This window comes from Leucoraja erinacea, chromosome 15, assembly GCF_028641065.1.
Source record: "Leucoraja erinacea ecotype New England chromosome 15, Leri_hhj_1, whole genome shotgun sequence".
In the NCBI taxonomy this organism is placed as follows: domain Eukaryota; kingdom Metazoa; phylum Chordata; class Chondrichthyes; order Rajiformes; family Rajidae; genus Leucoraja; species Leucoraja erinaceus.
Genome location: NC_073391.1, coordinates 5,696,881 through 5,717,982, shown reverse-complemented (window position 1 = coordinate 5,717,982; position 21,102 = coordinate 5,696,881). Strand labels below are relative to the sequence as shown.

The 21,102-nt window shown below is 41.3% G+C and overlaps 1 protein-coding gene across 1 annotated transcript in view; it reads right to left on the bottom strand.

The window, feature by feature from the left end:
• Positions 1 to 329: 329 nt before the first annotated feature.
• LOC129703920 (DNA nucleotidylexotransferase-like) overlaps positions 330 to 21,102 on the bottom strand; it is a 139,897-nt gene continuing 119,124 nt past the window's right edge. Inside the window, exon 4 of the mRNA XM_055646633.1 lies at positions 330 to 2,364. Within this exon, the coding sequence (XP_055502608.1) occupies positions 2,278 to 2,364 (87 nt within the window). The 3' untranslated portion in view covers positions 330 to 2,277. The remainder of the gene's footprint in view (positions 2,365 to 21,102) is intronic.

Here is a 21,102-nt window from a genome sequence, read left to right as displayed (position 1 = left end):
AGTTTCACAGCCATGTATCTCTGGCTTCTTAAAAGTTGTCTCCATTCCTTCCCCCCCCCCCCCCCATCTTTTAAAGGACTTACCGTACGCTGTGCTTTAGCTGTCTTAATTACAGCACCAACCTTCCTGTTCATCGCGGTATCACCTTGGCTTTGCACTGTGGGAATTTTTTAGACAGCGTTCCCCCGCTTGCCCTGTCCCCGCCTGCATAACGGGCTGGTGAAGGAAGCGATGTGTTTGTGTTCCACTCTGACAGTTGCCATTCCAGTTGTTGGTTTTTCAGACGACTGCTGGCAATTTGACAGTCAACGGCAGTCCGCTGAAAAATCACCTAAGTGGGACAGGCCCGTAACTCTCCTGCCATGACCAAAGTTAGCTACAATTTAAAGAAGGTGATTAACCTGCCAGCATTTGTTTGGGATGTGGGAGGTAACTCGAAAACCTGGCAAAACCCACACCTCACAGAGAAAACATGCATTCTCCACAACGGCAGAACCCAAGGTCATGGTTCAACCCTTTTATTGGAACTTTAATATCAGCAGAACTAATTGATGCACCTCTACGGTACCTCAATTGGTAGTGAGTTAAGGGAAAACTAGTTTTCACATATTTTGTATAATTCAGTTATTAAAGGCAGTCCTACAAAGGAAGCCACTGAAGTCAGTTAAATCTAAAATGTGCAGAATTGGTAATCTGTAATTACCTGTAAGGCACATCTGTAATATAATTAAAAAATCACTGTGAAAATGTGACATTGCAGGAAAAGTGTGAGTTGCAGATATAATTCCAACAGCTTTTCCATTTGTTGATTCAATTTTGAAAGTTATGCATGGTCTAACAGTTATTTATTTATGATGCATGTCAGAGATACCCAATGTATTCCATAATTTCCCAAATATTAACAGAGATTATGGTCATGTATTGAGAGTTAATCGAAGCTTTGCCGCAAGTCATTACTTTCATAATTTCTTAAATTATAACATTGAGAAAAATAGTTCAAAGCAAGATATGAAACATTTATTAAGATTTTGCAGCATTCTACACATAACTTCACATTGTGTTGTTTCCAAAACATCCATGATATTTGATATGTAACCAATGAGAAACAATTAAAAAAAATACAAAGCAATAAGCAGAAAGCAATAGTTCATTCTTTAGCTCGTTTTACAGAAGGTTATTCCAAAAGGAATATGGGATTCACACTTTCACACTAAAGAAAGCAAACTCAATGCCAACATTTATTTCAAGGAAGCTTGTATACATAAACAGGGATGTAATGTTGAGGCTCTATAAGGTATTGGTAAGGCCGCATTTGGAATATTGTGAGCAATTTTGGGCACCATGCCTGAGGAAGGAAGGCTGGCTCTGGAGAGGGTCCAGAGGAGGTTTACAAGAATGATCCCAGGAATGAGTAGGTTAGCCTATGATGAACATTTGACGGCACTGGGCTTGTACTCGCTGGTGTTTAGAAGAATGAGGGGGGACCTCATTGAAACATACAGAATAGTGACAGGCTTGTATGGAGTGGATGTGGAGAGGATGTTTCCACTAGTGGGAGAGTCTAGGACCAGAGTTCATAGCCTCAGAATTAAAGGACGTTCTTTTAGGAAGGAGATGAGGAGAAATTTATTTAGTCGGAGGGTGGTGAATCTGTGGAATTCTTTGCCACAGAAGGTTGTGAGGGCCAAGTCAGTGGATATTTTTAAGGCAGAGATAGATAGATTCTTCATTAGTACAGGTGTCAGAGGTTATGGGGAGAAGGCAGGAGAGTTGGGAGGGGGAGATTGATCAGCCATGATTGAATCATGGAGTAGACTTGGTGGGCCAAATGGCCTAATTCCACTCCTATTTCTTATGGCCTTATGACTTCCATAAGGCTGTAGATGATGGGGCAGTAAAATTGCTTACATCTGGGATCTAGTGCTTTCTAAGCAAAGTAAATCAAAAATTAAAGATCAATATGAGGGAGAATGGCATTGAGGTATAGGTCGCCCATACGACTGTGTACAACCTTACATCTCCATCACTTTAAAGGTACATTAAGCAGTTGTGAAGCTTCCCATAAAATAGTTTCATCTGCAATTTAGGTATTGCCACATCCTGCTGCTGGACATGAGAGGCCAATTCTCAGCTCAAGTTTGACATTTTATGGTGTGTTAGCTTTATACAGACCAATGTGTATTGATGTCAAATTATATAAAAAAAACATTATTTTTCCTGTGTCAGAATTTCTTTCGGAATGAATTTCTTTGAAAGGGCACTTTTTATTTCTTGAAGTTATGCATTTCGTTCCTGTGGTTCAATGTATTCCAAGCCCAGGTGAGCAAAGATTTCTTCCTCAGTCTCGGCTTTAAGAAATACCTGCTGCAAAAATGAAAAAAAAAATAAAAAAATTAATCAATGGATATTCAATCTGCATCAGCCATGCAGGTCATGTTCTTTTTAATAATAGTCACCACAAAAATCGGACAGATGCTGTTGACAATCCACAGGGAACATTTTACCTGGAAACACTTCTCTAGTCAATAAGGCTAAATGTGCTATTCAGTGTACAGTGAATTGCTGTCTGCCTCTGAAATTCATTCCAATGTCTTTAATGAAATGAATTTCAAAGGCAAAATACAGTGTCTTGACACTAGTCGACAGTGTGACTAAAGGGCCTGTCTCACATGGCTATGTTCTCGGTGACTGCCAGCGTCATATCAGTGTCGCCAAAATATTTAGAACATTTCGAAATCTATCAGCGCAAATAAATGTTGCGACACTTGGGAAAACCCCGCACGTGATACGTCGTCACGCTGCGTCGCCGCCGCATCACGGCGCAAGTTTTTCGGTGACCTTATACGCCAGCCAATGATGCCGTAGTCGCCGAAAAAAATCAGCAAGTGAGACAGGCCCTTAACACTAATGACCTGAGTTCAATTTCCAGGCAGGCGTCTAATAATTCAAGTTAATTTTTAGAATTTAATGTAGGAAAACAGCTATGTTCTGTTCAGGTACAAATAACCAGTTCTGTTCTTTTTGAGTCTATGCCACTTGTATTGTGTCTTGTTCATGACAAGCATTTTGTAAATTCACAATGGCCTCTGCTGGTTTTAACTTTTAAATTCATCCCTGAACATCCTCAGATTCGCATTAAGGCTTCTTATCGTGAGTGCAGACTTGTAAAATTACCCTCTATTGTGTTTAGATAAATGAAACTCCGAAGCAGTTTAATAGTTTATATAAGAAAGTGAGGAGTCAAACATATCAATGTAAACAACAGGCAATGTCCTATTACCAATCATGTAATCTATCAACACCTACGTGCTTGTGTTATAATAGACTAACATGAATTCAGCAAAATGACTCCTGTCAAGATTTTCAATATTTATTCTACACAATGTATGAATCATCAATGGGTATCAGTATGCCATGCCACACACAAAATAGAAATGTGGTTAGAGAAAATCGCTAGTTCAGGGTGGTTAAAAACAATAGCATTATACATAATTATTAAAACGCCGGATTTTGATTCCATTTAATTCATCTATTATGTTGTCCAAACAGCCATTTCAACGTCCATTGCCGTGGTTATCTAACCTGAAAAACATTGCATTTAAAGTGCAATATTAGAAACATCATCTGTCCACTTCCTTCCACAGATACTGCTAACACTCTGAGTTCCTCCAGCAGTTTGTTTTTGGCACAATATTATTACGATCGGTAATACAGTGAACTCTTTCCTTCGAATAGAATAGTTTCTTTATTGTCATTGTAACATGAACCATGTACAACGACATTTAAAAATGTCAGCCAGTCAGTGCACCATTCAAACATTTCTAAAAGCTAACGATACATACAAGATAAAATATTAAAAGATAAACAACTAAAATAAATATCATGAAAATAGCACGCATAAACTCCCAACCCTCCATCCTTCTGTCGATTTCACAGTGTACCACAGTCCCTTAGTATGTATCGCCCCTGCGTTCCTTGGCGGCTACATTTAGTGCTTTAATAGCAGTGGGGTAAAAACTGTTTTTTAGTCTGTTCGTCCTTGTCCTTGTAGATCTGTACCGTCTGCCTGACGGCAACAGTTCAAACAGGGAGTGTCCGGGGTGGGAAATGTCCTTTATAATACTCTGGGATTTTTTGATGCAGCGGGAACTGTGTAAGTCCTCCAAGGTAAGGAGAGGGCAGCCGACAATCCTCTGGGCGTTGTCAATGGCCCTCTGGAGCGCTTTCCTCTGAGCCGCTGTGCAGCTGGTGTACCACACGCATACACAGTATGTTAGTATGCTCTCAATGGAGCACCGATAAAAGGACAGCAGCAGTTTCTGAGTGATGTTATTCTTCCTGAGCACCGTCAGGAAGTGCAGTCTCTGCTGGACCTTTTTCAGCAGCGCAGTGGTGTTCACGCTCCACGTCAGGTCCTCCTCAATATGGATTCCCAGGAAGCAGAAATCCGCCACCCTCTCCACACAGTTCCCTCTGATAGTCAATGGTACCCTCCCCCATCCAGGGTTGCAATAGCTACAGTCGTCTTGTGGAGTCTCATTGTCCATAACTCTTTTTCACTTAGACAACAGCTAACAATAGCCTTTATCATCGTTACTTTTTTGCATATCTTTCATTCATTTGTTTTATATCTCTCTATATCACCGTCTATATCTTTAGTTTCCCTTTCCACTGACTCTCAGTCTGACGAGGAGTCTTGACCCGAAACTTCACCTATCCCTTCTCTCCAGAGATGCTGTCTGACCCGCAGAGTTACTCCAGCTTTGTATGTCAATCTTAGGAAGAAACCAGCACCTGCAGTTCCTTCCTAAACATTTCTATTATTAGTTGTACTTCAAGAGTCAATATGTATTAATATGTTGGGGTTATGTGAATGTGAGGAAAATTTCAAAATTAGCAAGAGGCACCAATCTTGAAGATATGGTGATCGGTAAGGAAGACAACTATCGGCAGCAAGTGAGCATAGTAAAGCCTCTGTCCCACTTACACAACCTAATTGGTGACCTCTGCCAAGTTTGTCCTTGACTCATACTCGCAGCATGGTTGACACGAGGTCATAGGAGGTCTTTATAACTCTTCCCCATGCTCGTGAGTGGTCTCCACATACTCGTGGCCTCAAGTAGGTCGTGGCGTTTTTTCCAGCCTGATAAAAAATGTTCACGAGTAAAAAAAAAGTTGCATGGAAAAAATTGATACTTTTTACTCGTAGGTAGGTCGTAGTAGGTCGTGATGATAGTTGTAGGTAGTAGTAGGTCAGTAACTGGCCCGAGAAAAAAAATGCAAACATGACATAATTTTATCATGTGATAATTTTCCACTCGTAGCTAGTGGTAATTGGTCTTAGGTGTGGAAGACTGAGGTCGAGGGGGGTCGTAGGAGGTCGTAAAATAGTCGTAGGAGGTCATAGACATAGTCGTAGGAGGTCTTTTACTTCGGCGAGTCAACAAGACCTTGATATGAATTTTTTCAACTCGTCTTGTGTCTTCTAAACTCGTGGATTAGGTCATCCAAGTGGGACAGCCCCTTAAGTCTGGAAAACGAGCAGATGAGTAGTAGATCAAGAGTCAAGTCAAGAGAGAAAGAGTAGTCGTCATTTGGAGGAGGTCCAAACGAAATGCCGTTTGCTGCAGCCATACATTACACACACAAATACCCCAGACACAACATAATAGTCATTTTTACATAGCTGATGGAAGGCCAAAAAAACTATCTCACTGCACTCTCGTAGGTCAAAGCCCCCGCTGGTGGCTTTGTCCCGCGGCCATTGAAGCCATGCCGGGTGGTGCGAGGTCGCTTTTGGTGTTGGAGCCCCGGTCAACTCGCAAGACCCGCGATATTTGGTTTTAGGCCCCGCTCCAGGAGTCTTCAACCCCGCAAACTCGTGGAGAATTCGCCGTTGCAGGAGCCCCCGAAAAGCGGTCTCCCTCCAGGGATCCGCGGGCTCCCGGTGCCGCCGTCCGCAGACCCGCAGCAGCAGCCTCCGAATCAGCAGCAGCAGCAGCAGCAGCGCTCCTCCACCGCTCCACCCACTCCAGTCTCGGCCAGCTCCGCGACGGCAACGGTGAGTCGGCACAGAGTCCCCGAGGTTGGAGGCCGCTCCTCGTTGCGGCCTCAACGCACCTGAGACCCGAGAGGGTCTCCAGTGCAGGAAGAGATTCAAAAGTTTCCCCCCCCCCCTCCCACCCCCACCGCCATAACCCACACACACACCCCAACATAAAATAACAAAAAACTACATAAAAACTAAAAAAAATAATAATAACGCGGACAGGCTGCAGAGGCCGCTGCTGGCCAGAGCCGCGCCGCCTACCGGATACAGTTTAATACAGTGAAACCAGAGGAGATTTTCTTCTCGCAGAAAGAGCTGGAAATGATAATACATGCTAACGATAGTACTTTATTAAAATGTGCAGGTGCAGAGAAACCAAGGTGTATATTGTATTAAACATAGCAAATGGAAGGACATGTTGAGAAAGAAGTTAACAAAAATATGGGATCCCAGAAAACTGGAGCCTCCTCTCTCCCATGTACTGTAGCTAAAAGTCAAAGTCAAAGTCAATTTTATTCGTCACATGCACCCGAAGGTGCAGTGAAATGAATTTAGAATTAGAAATTAATCTCCTTTCTTCAAATGGCAGATTAAGTTTCAAAAATACATACAGTTGCCTAAATGTACCCACTATCACTTTACACGATGCAAGTTGAGTTTATGGCTATTGTCAAGTAACTCTAGCTGTTCATTGCATAGGTCTCATGCTATTCACGGTGGCCAATTACTGCAACACACAGGAGGCATGAACCTGAAGTGCATTAGAAACAGAAGGGGCAACTGCACTGCATATGATAATCCATGTATCCTTTGCCACCTCAAAGTGTTTATCTGTTTCATTATGGAATGAACACAAGGAAAAATTCATATATGGTTATGTTAAACAACCATTATGTTAAACATAACCTTATGAACAAACCAGTAAAAACATCTTTTAAAAAATATTTTAGAGATACAGAGCGCGGAAACAGGCCCTTCGGCTGACCAGGTCTGCGCCGACCAGATTATCCCCACACATTAACACTATCCTAAACACACTAGGGGCATTTTTTTTTTACATTTACCAAGCCAAATAACCTACAAACCTGTATGTCTTTGGAATGTGGGAGGAAACCGAAGATCTCAGAGAAAACCAAAACAGGTCATGGGGAGAACATACTATTGATTTTCTATGGACATAACAAAAAAGCTGTGATCGTGCATAGTCAAAAGCCCATAACTTTCTTAAAAATTAAGAGAACTGAATGACATTTTCAGTTATCATAGATTGAAGCATTCTGAAACAAATATAAAATAATCTTACTTGGATTACCTGAAATTAAAGCATATAATTAGTTAGTTACCCAATTGTAGCTAATTTCAGACTTCAATTACTAGATCTAAACATCTATCCATTTCTTAATAAATGATTTTTATTTTTAAATAGCCTAAGTGTCCAAATAATATTCACAAATAATTCACAATAAAACATGATTTTTAAATCTCATTTGCATTAATTTATAGGCCAAATGGAAGGAATTTAGTGTTCAATTGCTGTAAAAAAAGTCAATTTAAATCAGCTTTTCAGTGGGATCCTGTGGAACGCGCTGGTTTAGAACGTTCACATTGCGCTAGATTTGTGCCCCAAATGCCCAGAAAAATACTGCGGGATATAATGGGGCCCAAATTAGCTACTCGCAACATTAAACTTTGTAAACTTATTCTTAAGAAGTCCTTTTTAACGTAAAAATAAACAGCCTACCTTCCGTTTTCCCCTGTATGAGATCCGACCCGTTGTCGGCGGTCGGGGGTTTAGAGGTTAATTTTTAACCTACTATAACAAGTAAAGAAAACCCTTAAAACTGAAAATAGCTCCAGTTACGGAATCTTCCAGCGATTTTTCGTTAATAATTAACTAGGCTGAAAAACCTCGATTTGAACAGCCTAGGGAAAATCACGTTTTAAACCCGCCCCTCTCTAAACGGCGCCAAAATCGCGCACACGGGCTGGGACAGATCTTCAGCAATGCTTCAGGTAGGCTTTGCAACATACCTACAGTAGGGTAAAGTACCAGAAACATTCCACCTTGCTTGGTTCACTTCACTTCACTTCACTTAGGTTTGGTTTGGTTTGGTTTAGTTTGGTTTAGTTTATTATTGTCACGTGTACTGAGGTACAGAGAAAAACTTTTGTTTGCGTGCTATCCAGTCAAAGAAAAGAATACCTGGATACAATCAAGTCATCCACAGTGCGCAGATAAAGAATCAAGGGTGCAAAATTTATGCATCATCGAACATTGAAGTCCGATAAAGTCTGATTAATAATAGTTCGGAGGTCTCCAATTAGTGTTGTTACAAATTCCTGCCATCAGTGGTGCTCTTGATCTGCTCACTGCCTGTGCATGCGACTCGAGAGGTTGTGGGGTTGGGTTAGTAAAATGCAGGTTTTTATTGGTTGTCAGGGAGGGATTTCCTATTAAAACAAGCATTATGAGGAAATTTTGTTCTGTGATCTCGTTCGTGGTTTTTTAAAAACGTTGTTTAACTATTGAATCGCTGGATGAAAATCATCAGATTAAAATGCCTTAAAAATCACGGATCGCAAGTTCAGGACAAAGCAAAAGGTATGTTCTGTCGGTCGTTTATTTAACATCCTATCTAGTTTTTGGTGTAATTTCATTTTAATCTGATGATGCAAAATATGTTATTTAGGCCCCGATATCAGCCGTGTCTTGCGTGTGACTGCGCAAAATCATGGCGGCGGCAACAATCCGATCTCTGTATCTTAATCCACAAACATCCAGTCTCAAGATAATCAAATTCATTATTTTTTGCACAATCATGTCATAAGAATATCTAAATTATCTATATTGTGTGTTATTGTCTATCCATGATCAATATTTTCATACTAAATATCTGACAAAAAACTTCCACAGTACATAGTTTTTGTCAGATATTTAGTATGAAAATATTGATCATATATAGACAATTACACAACATATAGATCATTCAGATGTTCATGACATGATTGTGCAAAGAATAAGGATTTTGATTATCTTGAGAGTGGATGTTTGTGGATTTTGAACAGATGTCTGTGTAAAATGGCCCTTGTCTGCTGCAGTGTTATAAACCAACAGAGTAAAATTTATGGGGATTAAACCTTCAATTCCTTTGATTTGGCATAGAAATCCTTGACAAAGAGAGATTTAAAAATCATGTTATATTGTGAATTCTTGTGTGAATGGGATCAGTTTGTTATTTAGATACTTTGGCTATTTAAATGTTTTTTTTTAGCCTTTTCTTAAGAATGGGATAGATGTTTAGATCTAGTAATTGAATTTAGATGAGTTTAATTGACTTTATGACACTGATGAAGATTCATTTTTTGTTGGGTATTTACTATTTGTTTTAATATTACAATAATATTAAAGGTACACAAAAGTGCTGGAGAAACTCAGCGGGTGCAGCAGCATCTATGGAGCGAAGGAAATAGGCAACGTTTCGGGCCAAAACTCTTCTTCAGACGTTTCAGCCCGAAACATTGCCCAATTCCTTTGCTCCGTCTGAAGAAGGGTTTCGACCCGAAAACGTTGCCTATTTCCTTCTCTCCATAGATGCTGCTGCACCCGCTGAGTTTCTCCAGCATTTTGGTGTACCAATCGATTTTCCAGCATCTGCAGTTCCTTCTTAAACACAATAATATTAAAGTTTTGATCTTGAGAATATCACATTTTTGAATTTTCAAGGCAGTCTGGGTGTTTATTACTATTTCTGTCACAACGGTAAATTTTGTAATTAGCTACTTAATTAGGTAATTAACTAATTATATACTTCATTTTCAGGCTATCCAGGTAAGATGTACTATATTTGTTTCAGAATGTTTCAATCTATAATTGAAAATTTCATTCAGTTCTCTTAATTTTTAAGAAAGTTATGGGCTTTTATGTCAATTGACTGTCCTCGATAAGAGCTTTTGTGTTCAATTAATGGAAAAGCAATAGGGAACAAAATGCTAATTTCCGAGTATGAAAATGACCATAATTTTTTTAATACTGAAGATATGAAAGTGAATTAGGTGTGAAATTAAAGTTCTTTTTATGCTTTATCTTATGGGATAAATTACAGGTTTTAATTTAAAAATCTCAAAATGTTGTAACATTCCTACCCAAATCAGGTAGATGGGAGTAACGACTCCACTGCAGCTGTCGAGAGGACCGCTCTTTTGCCTGATAACAGCTGGGAAAAATGTGTTCCTGAGACAAAGCTTCCATATAAATACACTTTGAAACTGAAATATATAATGTCATTAGCCACTTTTCCTCTCATCTATCACTTTCCACTCTGTAAGCATGGACAAGTGGGCATTTTGCCAGATTTTTAGCATCAATTAACTGGTTAACAGGAAGTGCAAGAACAAGGTGATTCACCTTCTAATTTTTTCCTCATCTCTTGGGGAGGATCGCTGCCTGTGTTTGGCAATTGCCAGATGGCAATCCAGATTTTAGCAAGTGATCAATTACAGAACAAAACGGCATTGCAACATTATATTGCAAAGCAGCCTGATTACCAATGCCTTGCCACGCAATCTACTTAAATAAAATATTTTCCGTATACAAGAATAGACTCTATGGTATTCTGTACCTTTACACTATATTCCGTAAGTCAATGGAACCTTAATGTCTTGTCAATGTTGTAAAACATACCGTTGATGAGTTCTTCCCCACTGTGGAATAATTTCCATAGTTTCCCAATCAGCATAATTTCATTTTCAAATTATTGGATGCATTAAACCCCAGTTTTAATTTCACTAACAATACACAAAAGCAACTCATATTCCGTGTGTCAACAAATTGCAAAAGACATTTTTGTTTATTTCCCTGCACATCCCTCCACACTGACAATTAATTCCAGGTGCTATTTACTCAGATTCTACCAATGGAAACACAAATAGTTAACGAAGCAGATCTGCCGGATTTATTACCTCTATAAAGGGAGATTTTTTTTTTAAATCATCGTCCTTTCTCACTGGAAAAGTCTGCTTTCTGTTTTATTTGGATCTGGTGCAACAGACCAGGAATGGTGGCAGTCAGCATCATTGTCCAATGTCCACATATGTGCATCCACCAGTCACTTTTAATCAGCCTGTGACTTCCTGCATCATTGCTGTGCTTCCTGGTACCTGAGCCTGAGCAGTGAAACTCCATGCATGCAATGCTGGAAATCTCTCCATGCTGAAAATGTTTTAGAGGGATATAGTCAAACTTGAGCAAGTGGAACAAGCTGAGGTGGACATCTTGGCCGGTATGGACGAGTTGGGCTGAAGGGCCTGCTACCATGCTGTGTGACTATGATTCTAATTGAATGATTTTGGATAGTGAGCACCGCACCAAGTTGGCAGAAAGGATTCAGACCACAAAGCTACCAGCTTTTGTGATGCCTTCGAATACGATATCCCAACATTTAAGAAACAGTTAGACAGGTACATGGATAGGACGGATTTGGACGGATATGGATCAAACACGGGCAGGTGGGACTAATGAAGCTGGGACATGTTGGCCGATGTGGCCAAGTTGGGCCGAAGGGCCTGTTTCCACACTGTATCACTCTGTGACATTGAAGACTATAAAATCTTGCAGGTCGGAATCAAAAGACAATAGACAATAGGTGCAGGAGTAGGCCATTCAGCCCTTCGAGCCAGCACCGCCATTTAATGTGATCATGGCTGATCATCCACAATCAGTACTCCATTCCTGCCTTCTCCCCACATCCCCTGACTCCACTATTTTTAAGAACCCTATCTAGCTCTCTCTTGAAAGCATCCAGAGAACCTGCCTCCACCACCCGCTGAGGTAGATAATTCCACAGACTCACAACTCTCTGTGAGAAAAAGTTCCTCGTCTCCGTTCTAAATGGTTTACTCCTTATTCTTAAACTGTGGCCCCTGGTTCTGGACTCCCCAAACATCGGGAACATGTTTCCTGCCTCTAGCATGTCCAAGCCTTTAACAATCTTATATGTTTCAATGAGATCGCCTCTCATCCTTCTAAACTCCAGAGTGTACAAGCCCAGCTGCTCCATTCTCTCAGCATATGACAGCAGTCCCGCCATCCCGGGAATTAACCTTGTAAACCTGTGCTGCACTCCCTGAATAGCAAGAATGTCCTTCCTCAAATTAGGGACCATAAGTGCACACAGTACTCCAGGTGTGGTCTCACTAGGGATCTGTGCAACTGCAGAAGGACCTCTTTGCTCCTATATTTGACTCCTCTTATTATAAAGGCCAACATGCAGTTCGCTTTCTTCACTGCCTGCTGTACCTGTATGCTTACTTTCATAGACTGATGAACAAGGACCCCCAGATCCCGTTGTACTTCCCCTTTTCCAACTTGACGCCATTTAGATAGTAACCTGCCTTCCTGTTTTTACTACCAAAGTGGATAACCTCACATTTACCCACATTAAAATTCATCTGCCATGCATCTGCCCACTCCCCCAACCTGTTCAGGTCACCCTGCATTCTCATAGCATCCTCCTCACAGTTCACACTTCCACCCAGCTCTGTGTCATCTGCAAATTTGCTAATGTTACTTTGAATCCCTTCATCCAAATCATTGATGTACATTGTAAATAGCTACGGTCCCAGCACCGAGCCTTGTGGTACCCCACTAGTCACTGCCTGCCATTCTGAAATGGACCCATTAATCCATACTCTTTGTTTCTTGTCTTCCAACCAATTTTCTATCCATGTCAGTACTCTACCCCCAATACCATGTGCCCTAATTTTGCCCACTAATCTCCTATGTGGGACCTTATCAAATGCTTTCTGAATGTCCAGGTACACTACATCCACTGGCTCTCCCTTGTCCATTTTCCTAGTTATATCTTCAAAAAATTCCAGAAGATTAGTCAAGCATGATTTCCCCTTCGTAAATCCATGCTGACTCGGACCGATCCTGTTACTGCTATCCAAATGTGCGGCTATTTCATCTTTTATAATTGACTCCAGCATCTTCCCCACCACCGATGTCAGGCTAACTGGTCTATAATTCCCTGTTTTCTCTCTCCTGCCTTTCTTAAAAAGTGGAATAACATTAGCAACCCTCCAATCCACAGGATCTGATCCTGAGTCAATAGAACATTGGAAAATTATCACCAATGCAGCCACGATTTCTAGAGCTTCTTCCTAAAGTACCCTGGGATGCAGACCATCAGGCCCTGGGGATTTATCAGCCATGAGTCCCATCAGTCTATCCAACACCATTTCCTGCCTAATGTGGATTTCCTTCAGTTCCTCTGTCACCCCAGATCCTCTGACTACTACTATGTCAGGGAGATTGTTTGTGTCCTCCTTAGTGAAGACAGATCCAAAGTACCTGTTTAAATCATCTGCCATTTCCTTGTTCCCCATAATAAATTCACCTTTTTCGGTCTTCAAGGGTCCAAGTTTGGTCTTAACTACTTTTTTTCCTCTTCACATACCTAAACAAGCTTTTACTATCCTCCTTTATATTCTAGGCTAGCTTACCTTTGTACCTCATCTTTTCTCCCTGTGTTGTCTTTTTAGTTATCTTCTGGTGCTCTTTAAACATTAAACAATCCACAGTAAAATAATTAAGATGTGGCAGGAGGTTTCCTACGATATTTGCAATAGGAGCCCAGCGGTCTACTTTGTTGATTCAATACTGAGAGAACTTTAATGGACTCAACACAGCAGAAATGGCACAATCAACACAATCGACCTCAAACCTGAGGTGAAACACAAGCTCACTTTAATGGGATCCATTTAAACTGGCAGTTCCAGTCAAAGTGTGCCAGGCTGGCTCATTATAAATTAATGCACCAGATGCAGCACTTTATTTTGAGCTTGGCTATTCAACTCTAGCCTGACACGCTTAAACAGTTTGGGAAGCAAAAATAAATTTAAAATTCTTGTCCTGAGATCGGATTTAAGGTAGGTGTGGTCATCTCAGGTTCATACTGGGTTTTACCTCTAATTTGACCTCTAATCCCAACACACAAATTGATACTCTTAAATCCAGCCCGGCAGCTCTCTCATCCCTCCATTTTGGCTTGCAGGTACACCCAATAATTTCTGTCTATCCATCATCTATTCCCATCTAATTGACAATAGCACTCAGCTTAATTTTGCCTATGCCTCGGGCTTATACTTATCCACAACAAATGCGCATCTTTCTACTGTATTTGATACATCCCCTCAGTCACAGGAGCAAAGATCGCAGAACACCTGGGAAAGATGGACAACCAGAAATGGCCATTGAGTCATTTCACAATTCAGTTCAACGTGTTTCGCTAGCAGCGACTCAATATTATGACCTTAGACACAAAATGCTGGAGTAACTCAGTGGGATAGGCAGTATTTCTGGAGAGAAGGAATGGGTGACGTTTTGGGTCGAGACCCTTCTTCAGACTGGTTGGAGATAAGGGAAACGAGAGATATAGACGGTGATGTGGAGAGATAAGGAACAATGAATGAAAGATATGCAAAAAAAGTAATGATAAAGGAAACAGGCCATTGTAATGGGCCTGTTCCACTTAAGCAAATTTTTAGGCGACTACAGGCGACTAGGCTGTTGCCACGTGGTTGCCGGGGTGTCGCCTGTATGGTCGTGAGTCGTCTCCTCAGTCGCCCAAAGAGTCGTAGCATCTTTCTCGTCGCTGCTAGATTTTCAACATGTTGAAACATTTTCGGAGATAGTCGGCAACTGTGGCTTTGACACCAATGAGCGTAGCTTGACAGTCGAAGGGGGCCGGCAGTCGCCTAAAAATAGCCTAAGTGGGACCGGCCCATAAGCTGTTTGTAGGGTGAAAATGAGAAGCTAGTGCAAATTGGGTGGGGGAGCAATTGAGAGAGAGGGAATGCCGGGGCTACCTGAAGTGAGAAAAATCAATATTCATACCACTGGGCTCTAAGCTGCCCAAGCAAATTATGAGATGCTGTTCCTCCAATTTGCGTTCAGCCTCACTCTGACAATGGAGAAGACCGAGGACAGAAAGGTCTGTGTTGGAATGGGAAGGAGAATTAAAGTGTCCAGCAACCGGGAGATCAGGTTGGTTCACACAGGCTGAGTGTTCCTTAAATTAATGTATTTAATTTCACACAAGACTATCTGTTACCCTACATTACACCATATCTCCAAATACGTAGTGTGGGAAAGAACTGCAGATGCTGAAGATAGACACAAAATGCTGGAGTAACTCAGCGGGACAAGCAGCATCTCTGGAGAGAAGGCATAGGTGACGTTTCGGGTCGAGAATCTTCATGTCAGAAAGAACGATCGGTAGGTTTACACCAGGCATCTCATACAGCACGTGAGCAAGAGCAAAAAGGGAAGGTGAGATGAACAGCAGAGAATCTGGGACAAAGGTTACAGGGAACTCCAGGCACTCTTCAATTTGTCTTCTTTACATTTGCTCGTTGACAAATTGCAGCGGCAACAAAGAAAATGTGATGTGTAGGAAGGAACTGCAGATGCTGGTTTACGCTGAAGATAGTCACAAAGTGCTGGAATAGCTCAGCGGGCCAGGCAGCATCTCTGGATAGAAAGAATGGGTGATGTTTCGCGTCAAGACCTTTCTTCAGACGGAGAGTCAGGGGAGAGGGAGACACAGAGATATGGATGGGTATGGTGTGAAAATGAGACATCAAAGGAGATGCATTCAGGGAAATTGTAGTATTGCGACATTGTTAGTAAGGAGATAGCGACAACAAAGGTTACAGAAATAAAATGTAATCAGAGGGACAGTCAGACTGGTCGGAGGATTAGGAAGGGGGTGGGATGGAGCGAGAGGGAAAGCAAGTTAGAGAAGTCAATATTCGTACCGCTGGGGTGTAAGATGCCCAAGCGAAATATGAGGAGCTGTTCCTCCAATTTGCGTTGGGCCTCACTCTGACAATGGGGGAGGCCCAGGCAGTAAGGTCGAGGTATGGAAGGGAGAGTTAAAGTGTTTAGCAACCGTGAAATCAGGTAGGTTTAGGCGGACTGAGTGGAGGTGTTCAGCAAAATGATCAGCCAGCCTGCGCTTGGTCTCGGCGAGGTATAGTCCACATCTGGACCAGCAGATACATTCGATGCACTGATTGATCAGAGCTCCATCCAAAAGAATGCAACATTAGGAGTGCTGGTGTGGATTAGATTGATCAGAGCTCTACAGTGCAGATAATTAGTACAGCTGTCCAGAGTTGCCTTGTATTGCCTTCTAAATTGATGCCGTTTTCACACGCTTTCCAGGTGAGTTTCCAGGTGAGTTCAGACATCCATGAACCCATCTCTAAGCTGCAAACACCAGGATCATGTCTTTGTGATTGACTGATTATCCCTTTGAAATTGGTTATCGCACCTCTCCCAAGAGGGTTAAATGAAGGCAATCTAATCCACTGCCGTTAACTGTGGAAGTCTGCACGCTGGGCTCAGCTTCCCGACATGTCTTCAACTTCATGGGAGTCATCCCTTCCCAGAGTCTCTCAAACCGATGCTCTCCGAAACATTAAAATCCAGCACGTTTCCTTTCAATCAATTTTGATGAATGCACTAGGGGGCTCTCCAACAGTTCGTCAGTCACACAATCATTTCAAAGTCATAATCTCTTGACTTGAAGGAGCTGGAGATAATTATATTTGTGGCATGAAATATTATCATTTCCTCTGCTTAGCTAACAAAAAATGCTGCAAATGTGATCCATGGCATTTCATGTGCATCCTATTTGTCAAATTGTCATTCATGATCAATAACTCCAATAAACGAGTTAAAAGTGCGAGTTGATGCTTTGCCAATAAACACATTAGCATTTTTCTACACTTTGCATTGGGTAAGTGAATCGCTCATTGAAGTCACCAGTCTGCTATATTCGAGGCTTACCGCACTACAATCCCTGAGAAATGGCTCTTTAATCTCACATTTCATTCTCAACTTCTTGTAATGAATTCCATGCACCAGAAATTGTGCAAAACCATTTGCATGGTTTTAGGTTTTCTAAAATGCATGATGGTAATCATCTACAATCGCTGAATAAGTAACATTTCTTTCCAGATTCTAAATCAATAAATGAGATTCATTCTTTACCATTTTAGAGTCTCAGTCTTACACTGGGGAAATGCAAGTTGACTTCTATTCTAAGCTATGGTGGGGTTTGTCATATTCAAGCGTTTCAATGACATAAAAACTGCTGCATATCACTGACGACCAGATACTTCAAAGATGCAAACTTCAAGCAGAGCTTCCTGACAAGCTGTCAGAAGGATTTTATAATTTCAGCAAAGAGGCAAAGTGCTAACATCATACCGCAGAGGATCTTCAGATGATAATTGATTTCAAAAATGAACAACCGTTTGTCCTCAAATTCCTTAGAATTAAAATCCAATGTCTGAAAGTGATTTGGGGCACAGTTAAGAAAGTTGGTAAGTCAGCCAAGGTGTTGCACATTCACTTCACAGACATAGTCTCTGATATATTGGCGCTAAAATACCAGTCACTTGGATCAATGCCAACTGAGGCTTGCCAGAGATCAGCTTCCGAACAGCTACTGAGCAACTGAGGAAAGGAACAAATATCTTGCTATCATTGTGTAGTCAAGACTTTAGAAACATAGAAACATAGAAAATAGGTGCAGGAGTAGGCCATTCAGCCCTACAAGCCTGCACTACCATTCAATATGATCATGGCTGATCAGTATTCTGTACCTGCCTTCCCTCCATACCCCCTGATCCCTTTAGCCACAAGGGCCACATCTAACTCTCGTAAATAAAGCCAATTTTTAGATAGCCAATATAGCCAAATATAACCAAATATAGCCAAATATAACCAAATGTTGCCAAATTTAGATAGAAAACCACCAAAATTACCATGAACAATGACCACAACCCATGCATTATTTCTAGAGGGGGAGCACGGTGGCGCAGCATCAGCACCAGCGACCCGGGTTCGATCCTAACCAGGGGTGTTGTCTGTATGGACTTTGTACGTTCTCTCCGTGAACACGTGGGTTTTCTCTGAGATCTTCAGTTTCCTTCCACACTCCAAAGACGTGCAGGTTTGTAGACTAGTTGGTTTGGTATAAAATGTAAATTGTGTAGGATAGTGTTAGTGTGCGGGGATCACTGGTCGATGCGGACTCGGTAGGCCGAAGGGCCTGTTTCCACGCTGTATCTCTAAACTAAAGTAAATTAAAAACTAAGGAAGGACAATGGATTGTGTGCTGGGTGCATCTGTGATGTGTGTTGACAGCAATGAGATTTCCTGCCAGTAGTGCATACTTAGTCAATTAGCCTTCAGTCAGCTTCTCCAAAATCAGAACTGTCTTCTATGGTACCAGCCATGTTCATTCTTCACTACTAGTGTTCGTCACTGGTGGAAAGGCTTACATCTCCTTTCATTTTGTTAATTATTCACACTAAACTTTCATGTTCTGCAATGCATAAACTATTAATAGATTATTAAAGAAGTGTCTTTGAGTGTCTGTCTAGCTTATTCACTTTGGGTATATCCAAAGCAATGAATACAAGTACAGCTGATATTTACTAATAAGCATCAACTCCCATTGAAATCATGGAAGTTCACAGTTTCCCTGAGATACAAGTAGAACTCATTGGAAAATCACCGAAATGTAAAATTTCTGTAATCATTTGACCTGCCTTGCATTGGGTTTCCATGCGGGATTGCAGAGTGACACAGTTCAAAGAGCAACCACCAACCAGCTGCAAACATCCTGGTTTAATACTGACCTTGGGCACTGTTGTGTGGAGTTTGCATGTTCTCCCAAAATAGCATGGGATTCCTCAAGGTGATCCAGTTTCTCCCACATTTTAAAGACATAGGGGTTGGCAGATTAATTGGCTATTGTAAACGGCACCTAGGTGTGTGGTAGACTCTAATGCTGGTCGATGGGTATGTGGGAGAATAAAATGGGAGAAGTATAAAATAAGTGCTTAATAGTCATCAGAGGAATGATATGTTTCTATATTGAATGATCGATGATTTTATGTTTCAGATACTTGCAAGGCATAAGTTGCCAGGACAAAGGGGCAGCACAATAGCACAGCGGTAGAGTTGCCATGGAGTTAAACATACTCGCCATATCTATCTGGCGGTCTACTGACACGGCCCGAGCGTGGCATGGGTGCCCTTTCACATTTAGTTTTTAGGGGGAAGGATGTAGATTGATTATGCATGTTAACCAATCACACATAGTTAGCATCATTAACCCCACCCCGCTAGAATGGTTATATTAACACTTGCTTCTGGCAGTTCGAGCAGCAGTTGGCATGTTCTGATATCTAACCATCCTTCATGCTGTTAAAGTTTAAGTGCTGATTAAAGATGATTTTGGATCACATAGCGTGTCTGGAGTTCACCTACAGAGGGTCTGGTCCGGACGCGCTCGGCCTGTGTCAGTAGACCGCCAGATAGATATGGCGAGCATGTTTAACTCCACGGTATGGGTGCCCTTTCACATTTAGTTTTTAGGGGGAAGGATGGAGATTGGTTAATGATGCTAACTATGTGTTAGCATGCATAATCAATCTACAACCTCCTACACTCCAAAGACGTACAGGTATGTAGGTTAATTGGCTTGGTAAATGTAAAAATCATCCCAAGTGTGTGTAGATATTGTTAATTTGCGGGAATCGCTGGTCGGTGCTAACCCGGTAGGCCAAAGGGCATGTTTCTGCACTGTATCTCGAAACTAAACTAAACTAAATGGCTCAATTATAATCATGTATTGTCTTTCTGCTGACTGGAAAGGACAAACGACAAAGGACATTTATTGTCACATATACCAATTAGTGCAGTGAAATTTAAATTGCCATTTGCAGCACACCGATTAAAAATAAACACAACATTACATAGCACGCAACAAAAGCTTTTCACTGCACCTCAGTGCATGTGACAATAAACTAAACTGAACAGAACTGAACTGAACTGAACACCAGAAGAAACCCACGTGGTCACAGGGAGATTGTGCAAACTCCACACAGACAACACTCAAGGTCAGAATTGACCCCAGGTCTCTGGCATAGTGAAGCAGCAACTTTACCAGCTGTGCCATCGTACCACAAGTGATGTGGGGCCATTGCTTTGGGGAAGGTTTTAAGTACAGATGCAGAAAATATTTGCATTTCTTCACACGTAGACTCATCGTTTCCAAGTTTGAAAACTTAGTGGCTGACATGTTGTGAGAAAGTTAAAATGGAACAACAGAGACAGACGTAATTTCGAGGTACTGGCTCCTCCAGTTAATTTAAGTTCTTCCTGTGTGTTAAAGACATAGGAAGCCAGGCTGCCTTGCAGGATAATTGTATACGGTGAGAAGCTGGAGCCAGCATGAGATTTTGAAGGTGTTAAACATGAAAGGTGTTAACCTGACGAAGCATCATCACTGTATATTCAGCTTGTATATCATATTTTGATAACCCAAAACAATTTAAATCAATTAGTTACAAGTATAACAATATTTCTAATACAAAATACCCACCTCCATAGCACAAAGTCAAACAAATATACTTAAATATCAATATACTGAAAATTAAACAACGATATTACAATCCTTGTCAAGGATGCATTCCACCCCCGCGGTGCCCGTGGAGAGTGCGCAGTCCCCACCCTGGTGCGGACGTAACCTCAGAAGGCAAAAGTGAGAGAAAGGTGAAGATGTTCTTCTTTTCTAACAATTGCTTGAGAGGTATTGATGGGTGAGGTGATGCTCAGGAGATGGTGGCGACTTTCAGGTTAAGATAGGTTCCAAGTGGCATGAGTAAAGTCTACAGAATAACTAAGGAGTCAGAATGTCTTTCAAAACCTCACTAAACCCCAAACCACATTGCAGCTAATGCTTTTCTGATGTGTACTCACTATTTTAAGAAGGAAAAAGTGGGAAATTATCAAGAGAAAATATCAGAAGTGGTGAAGAAAGTGTTCTCAATGTTGCATAAGTTGTCTAATATTCAGCTTTGCAAAACAGTAAACAGTTTAAAATATTCAGTTGCCACCTCCTCAGAGATAATATTCAGAGATTATCTCTGACCCTTTTTTAAATATTTATCTCACAGAAGCTATTGGA